This window comes from Myxine glutinosa, chromosome 7 (genome assembly GCF_964187855.1).
Source record: "Myxine glutinosa chromosome 7, kmMyxGlut1.1, whole genome shotgun sequence".
Lineage (NCBI taxonomy): Eukaryota > Metazoa > Chordata > Myxini > Myxiniformes > Myxinidae > Myxine > Myxine glutinosa.
Window position 1 is genome coordinate 154,294,736 of NC_136267.1, and position 7,231 is coordinate 154,301,966.

Below are 7,231 nucleotides of genomic sequence, written 5' to 3' on the forward strand. Positions count from 1 at the left end.
TGTAGAAAATGACTAGCTATGGCCCCAAGCTGAAAAAACGTCCCACATACCATTTTTATGCAAATTACTGCTGCCATTATCAAAAAAACGATTTTTGACATATCTCAGCCAATATTGCAGATAATTGAAAAATGAAGGTGTCTAGACCCATGTTTTGAAGGGAATAGATCATGATAGAACTATTCATAACATGATTACATGTGTCTATGGTATACTAGTATGCATATTAATGCTGTAATTACAAAATAATCAGTTTTACAAATGATAAGGATACGTTAATACTGCAGATAACTTAACATGGTACATAAGGGGTCTAAACCCAGGTATTTTCAAGGTTAAATGTCAACAAGATGCTCCTGAGTCTTGCATAGGGGCGGGATATTGGCAGTAACATTGGTACCACTCAACTTTTCTTCCCACCATTGACTTTGTATTGCGAGAGATTTTCACTTGCTTATTTAAAGGTTTCTCACCCAGCCCACGTAAAATCTACCAACTCCTGCTGTTAACTCCCAAACATATTTTTTTATGTTATCCAATCACAGTGCAGAAATGACAGACTAGAGATCCAAATTAGTGCTGCTATAGCTGCCATTTTACATTTCCATCCATGTAACATGCGCGCTCGCGCGCTCGTATCAATTGGTAATGTCGCGCGCTCGTATCAATTGGTAACGTTGATGTTATTGAATACCTCAGTTGAAAGTTCAGTCTTCCATTCCATCTGTGTGTTGTTCTTGGTATTCATCCTCCAATCTAGCCAGGTAAGATGCTAACTATAATGTTACTCACACTCTTGACTTCAGTTTCTGCATGAAATCATAAACAGGCAGAATAACAGCTGAGCCAGCTAGCACCATGTTAGCTAACGTTAAAGCTAGCCTCATCTATGTACAGTATGTTCCTAATGTCGGTGTAACTTAAACTTTTGTTAATGCCAAACATGAGACATATCTGTTGACTTCTGTATATGAATTGAACCAGAAAGAGGCACGACAGCTGAGCTAGCTACAGTAACTTAGCACAATGTTTCATTGGCCTAGATAGCTAACGTTAGTGTGGAAGAATTTAGATGTTTTAGCTATTAGCACTTTTGATGCCACTAAACATGGTTTAGTCAGCTAAAAAGTACCCTAGTGTAGAACATGACTCAGAACCTCTGTTACCTCACTGAAAACTCAGAGCCTCCTTTCACAGGCACTTTTAACATCATTCGTGATTTCTTATTTGTCATTTAACAGTGATGGTAGACATCGACAGCAAGCATGCCCAAAAGAAAACGGAGTGTAGAACCTGCAGCCCAAAGCTCTCCTCCTACATGCATCCTTCATGTACCATCCATGTCTGATCATGGGGATTTCACGCCCCTCCGTAAAATTAAAGGATCTGCTTCAGAAAAACTGCAACTGCTTCAAAAGATCCGGGATAGACGTCTCAACCAACCGCATGACTCCCCATGTCGTATGCAATCAGTATGTGATCAGATCCCGGCAACTCTTCCTGATGACCTAGAAAGAGTAGGATATCACAGCAAGTGTTATAAGCACTTTGTCCGCCACTTTCATCGTCTGGGAGATGATACAGAACCAGGGCCATCAACCTCATCATGGCATCACTCTCCTCGTAAACCAGGAGGTTCTGCTGAACCCATCTTCCCGCCAGAGTGTATATTTTGTGAGAAAGTTGAGACCAAAGATGCTCATCGCAATACTGAGAGGCCTACAACCTTCCCATCCTTTAAAAACAAAGAAAATGCATGGGAGCAAATCGAAACACGGGCTGAGAAAATGGGTCTCTATCGACTCCATCGAAAGGTGAAAAACAAAGACCTCTTTGCATGTGAGGCCAAACACCATCCGTCATGTTTTAAAGCTTTCCGCACAGCATTCTACAACTATGAGCGTGCGATTCACAGAGCCGAAGCACCAAAGGAGCAGGCTTGCATGTCAGCCGCCCATGAAAAGGCATTCAACTCAGTACTGGAACACATTCAAACCCAGGTCATCCAGCAGAATAAAGTTCTACAGCTTTCTTCCTTGCGCTTGCTCTATGTCGAGGAACTGAAACTGAATGGATATGAGAACTCAAATTATCGGTCAGAGAAACTACTGAAACGCCTACAGAATGACCCAATCAAGGAGCATATCCACTTCACGAAGGTTGATCATGACAAATGTGATGTCATTTCTTTCTGGCTTGTGCACAGCTCAAACATAACAGTTTCCAATGCTCTCGCACGAGCATTCACACTCGGAAGCACAAACAAGAACCAAAATGTTGCCCTCCAACTTCGCCAGGGTATTCTACAGGCTTTCAGAGAGTGTAAAGACCAACCATGGCCACCAACAGCTGAAGACATGGAGCTCAATCCTGGCGCCATATGACATACCAGGAAGCCATATGACTTCAAAATGTTCCTTGCAAATGACGACAACAAAAAGCAGATGTGCCAGCTTCTTCTGAAAGTGTGGAGTGGACAAGAGGCAGCTACCAGGCTGGAGAGAACAGAGATGGCTGTGCTGATCGTGGAGGGGAAGGCCCACCAACTTGCCTCAACGAATGGCAAGGTAAAATTGAAAGCCCTTCGTGAATGGCGATTCAATTTGTAATTTTTCCTGAAAAAAAGGTGATTACCTGTGATGTTTGTCTAGATCTGAAACTGGCAGTGACTGGTGATTGAAATGCGGTGCCTTTTTGTGTTTCAGGTCGAGGTACGTGAACTCCCCACGATCTACAGCAACCAGGAAGAGACTGATACCAGGGTGGTTCTGTACCTCCATCATGCTGCTACCATCGGATACAAGAACGCTGTAGTCAGAACACCGGACACAGACATCCTCCTGATCCTGCTCCACCATGCCCACAACATCAAGCTGACGGTGTACCTGGATACAGGGTCAGGGAAGCATCGCCAACTTGTCAACGTCTCTGAGCTGGCAGAATCCCTGGGAGAGGACTACTGTGCCACTCTCCTGGGGTACTATGTGTTCAGCGGAGAAGACTGCACCAGTGCCTTCAAAGGGAAGGGAAAAGTCGGGCCCTTGAAAAAGCTGGAGAAGAATCCCAGGTTTCACAGGGCATTCGGTGAACTGGGTGACAACTGGGATGCCAACCCTGAGGTGGAGAGGCAGTTAGAAAAATTCACCTGTGTGATGTACGGCCAGAGTCGCGAGTCATCAGTGGACATTGTCCGTGCCAAGCTGCTACGAAAAATGGTGGGAGAGGACAAGACCCTCACATCCAAGTCCAAGGTTGATCTGGCTCGCCTTCCTCCATGCCAGTCTGCCCTGAAGCCGCACATCCAGCGTGTGAACCACCGCGTAGCATTGTACAAAAGAGCCGATCAACCTATCATCGAAAAGCCAAAACCTTATGAGGAGCAAGGATGGATAAGGACTGATGAAGGACTGTTGAAACCAATGTGGTCCAGTGGTCCCATCCTACCAACCTCACTGGTGGATCTTCTGAACACAGGAGAGCACGAAGAGGAGGAGGAAGAGGAAGGAGAAGAAGAGTTTGACTCTGACGATTTCGATGAAAATGATGATGACTGACTCAGTGTAGAATCACTAATGCTAATGATGTTTATCTAAAACAAGCAAGAGAAGAGTGGTCACATTGAGTGCTAGGACTATTTTGACAGTTGTAATATTTAGAAAAATAAAACTTTGTGTTAACGTCTGTGTAGACGGACCTTAATATGAGTCTATTATTTCGTAAAACTGTGATTATTTTGTAAATAAAGCACTAATTAGCATACTAGTATACCATAGACACATGTAATCATGTTATGAATAGTTCTATCATGATCTATGCCCTTCAAAACATGGGTCTAGACACCTTCATTTTTCAATTATCTGCAATATTGGCTGAGATATGTCAAAAATCGTTTTTTTGATAATGGCAGCAGTAATTTGCATAAAAATGGTATGTGGGACATTTTTTCAGCTTGGGGCCATAGCTAGTCATTTTCTACACATTTTTTCCAATCTAGAAACACTGATTAGAAGTATATCTCCGGGGGGTGCAGGGGGACCTAGTCTTCCTACTAGACTATAGGCATTTTGCATTGTAGCTCCAATTTAACTAAATTTCCAAGCTTATTGTTATGTTTGAAGTTTTACATTGGAGATTCCATTAAACTAGGGTTTATTCAGTTGTCTGAAATGAATTTAATTTTCGATTTTCATAGAAGAAACATAAAAATCTGTTAATTCCTGCTTGAAGTGAACATTGTCTGTGTTTTTTTTACCTCAGATCCCAAAACGATGTGCAAGGAAATTTTGATTCTATTTAAGACTTATTTAAAATATTTAGTTTCATGTAATTGAACATTTGCTCCTTTCTCAAAGAGTTGAGAAAATCATTTTTTTTTTTTTTTTTTAAATCAAAGGTGTTTGCTCCATTAATTAGCAATATATTTTTAAAGTTATTATCAATGCAATGTTATTTGGAGATCTCGCGAGATCTTGGAGACAACGTCACGGATTTTCGACGCTCCACACGGTCTCCACGTTTTCAAAGTTAAGTCATTGTTCATAATTGTATTTTGTCGAAACTGTATTCATCTTTCGGTGTGTGAACCTATAGTGTGCCCCTTGGAAGTTTCTCGGTGTTTATCTTTCATAAATTAATCGTTTCTGTTTGCCGCGCCGCGTGTGAGGCCTTGCAGTCTCAGGCTTCCCCCGTCGAAGTTTGTTCCTTCCTTCGCTGTTTTTTTTTTTTGTTTGTTTTTTTGTATACAGAGTCGAGGCTTGTGAAAGAGCTAACATTTATCAAACAAACAAATCAAACAAACAAGTAAACAAAGTATATTAAAATGGGAGCAGTCGACAAGATGGGGAGAGAAGGGGAGGAAGCACACAAACACAACATTTGAGGGCAGCGACATCGGGAGATGTGTGGGAGGCAGAGGGCCTGGAGGGAGGCAGGATAGGTATAAAATGCAAGGACACCAAGGACTTCCAGGAAAGAAGACAAAAGTCACCTCAAAAAAGTGGATTTGGGGTGAAATTAGCGGGGGTAGAAAAGATCAAGGTTTTGGATTGGGGAAGATAAGAGATGGTGGTGAACAGCCGTTTTAAAGACCTGGAGGGAGGAGTGGGATTGAAGAGAGTGAGGGAGTTTGTTCCAGAGGTGGGAGAAAAGAGGAATGAAGGAGTGAAGGTGAGCAGAGAGTCTTGATTTTGGCAGTTTAACCATAAGAGGGTTGCAGACAGATCTTGTGCGACCTGCAGGAATATTTGGGGGACAGAGCCCAGCGAGAGCTGGGGGAGCAAGGCCGGAGAGGAGTCGGTAGAAGACGGAAAGACCACCAACCTGCCTGCGGTGAGTAAGTGAAAGGCCCTCGGAGATAGCGTCATCGCGGGAGATTCCAATGATTCTGAACGCTTTGGTTTCAACAGCGTGAAGACGAGCTAGGTGTGAGGCAGGAGCACCAGCCCAGAGGGGAGAGCAGTATTCCATTGAGCTGCGGATGAAAGCCTTGTCTGTGGTGAGGAGCTCAGGTGTGCCAAGGAAGGGCTTCGCACGACGGAGGATGCCCAGTCGGCGACTGGCTTTGGAGGCCAGCTTGGAAATGTGGTTTTCCCAGGAAAGATCATGGCAGATAGTGAGACCCAAAAGCTTGAGTGACAGAACTTCTTGGAGAGGATTATTCAGAAAGTAGATGGGAGGGTTGTCTAGTCGGTTTTTGTTAGGTTTTTTGATTTTCCCTTCACTCCCAAACTTCACCGAACATCTACTCTTTGTCTAACGTTGTAACCCCCACCCCTCCCCCCCCCAAAAACAAACAAGAAAAAAAAACTTTTATTTCCCTTTCTCCTCGTGTGCTTTTGTCCCATCGTGCGCCTCTGTCCTTGTGCGCTGTCTCGCCCCGCCCCCATTATCCCCTTGCTTTCCACCTTTTGCCCTGGTCAAGTGACTCATGGTTGTCCCTCTCGGCTCCCTCTCCCTGTTGGTATTTTTGTGAATATAAGATTGATCTTCACGGTTCTGTTTAAATATGTTTAAACTTTCCCCTGCAGTGTTTTATTCAGTGGTTTATTACAACACGCTGTTTTTCTTCCTATTTAAAAGGCTCCTTTCAATTTCCTCTTCAACTCATTCCATTTCAAAAAAATATTCAATCTCTCAAAATTCTTTCTCACTACATGCTCTAAATTCTCATTCATTCCACCCCTCCTCCATTGTTCTTAAACGGATCGCTAACTTGAAAATCACAAGCCCAATTTGTTATAAATGTTCATCTTTCATTAATCATCCACTTTCTAAACTCACCCCTTGCCCCTCCCCTCCAAATCTCCCCCCTTGCCCCTCCCCTCCAAACCTCCCTCCTTACCCCTCCCCTCCTAAACTCCCCCCTTGCCCCTCCCCTCCTAAACTCCCCCCTTGCCCCTCCCCTCCAAATCTCCCCCCTTGCCCCTCCCCTCCTAAACTCCCCCTTTGCCCCTCCCCTCCTAAACTCCCCTCTTGCCCCTCCCATTCAAAACTCCCCCCCCCCAACCCCTCCCCATCAAATCTCCCCCCCAACCATCCCTCCCAAATTCTCCCTCCTCCCACCTCCTTCTCAAAGCTACCTCCTCCCCACTTCGTCTCCCTTCTATCTCAAACCTCCGCCTCCCCCAACCTTCTACTTTCCTCTGCCCCCCTCAAACAACCCCTCACTGTGCCTCATCCCATCACCATCAAACCTTTCGTCCTCCTCATCCTTCCCTTTCTTGTAACTCTTCTGTAATCTCTGACAGACTATCAACTGCTCTTCTTACTTCCCCCTCTCATCCTTCATCTGACCCTACCCCTCCCCTCCCCTGTCCTGCACCCGATTCCCCCCCTCCCTCCTCATTAACGGTATGGACCTCAAACATCCGGGGCCTTCGCTCAAACCCGAATGATCTCTCGATTCAGGTTGCTTCTGACAATCCAGACTTGATCTGCTTAACAGAAACTTTCCTCCTCCAAGATGTCTCTGATTCCTTAATATCTCTTCCTGGTTACTCTCTCCTCCGGTATGATAGACCTGAGCCTTGTCCTGGTGGTGGAGTGGCTATCTTTATCACAAACTCTCTTCCTCACTCTCCTTGCACTGCCCTCTCTCCACCCCACCCCCAGGAGTACCTCTGGCTACGGCTTCCTCTCCACTCCCACCTTTTGTTCATATGTGTTCTGTACCGTCCTCCAAACACTGATGACTCCATTTACATTTCGCTGTCGGACAACATGGACCAACTTC

At 44.7% G+C, this 7,231-nt stretch overlaps 1 protein-coding gene across 1 annotated transcript; it reads left to right on the top strand.

The window, feature by feature from the left end:
- The first annotated feature begins 2,411 nt into the window (after positions 1-2,411).
- Positions 2,412-3,939, top strand: LOC144893101 (uncharacterized). The gene is made up of 2 exons (XM_078782760.1): positions 2,412-2,567; positions 2,706-3,939. The coding sequence occupies exons 1-2, from the start codon at positions 2,412-2,414 to the stop codon at positions 3,552-3,554; spliced, it is 1,005 nt and encodes a 334-aa protein (XP_078638886.1). The 3' UTR covers positions 3,555-3,939.
- The last annotated feature ends 3,292 nt before the right edge of the window (positions 3,940-7,231 follow it).

Bases quoted from the DNA above. Each gene is read 5' to 3' on its own strand.
- LOC144893101 (XM_078782760.1), top strand. From the start codon at position 2,412: ATGTTCCTTGCAAATGACGACAACAAAAAGCAGATGTGCCAGCTTCTT. The intron at 2,568-2,705 runs GTAAAATTGAAA...TTTGTGTTTCAG, and splicing joins TTGCCTCAACGAATGGCAAG to GTCGAGGTACGTGAACTCCC.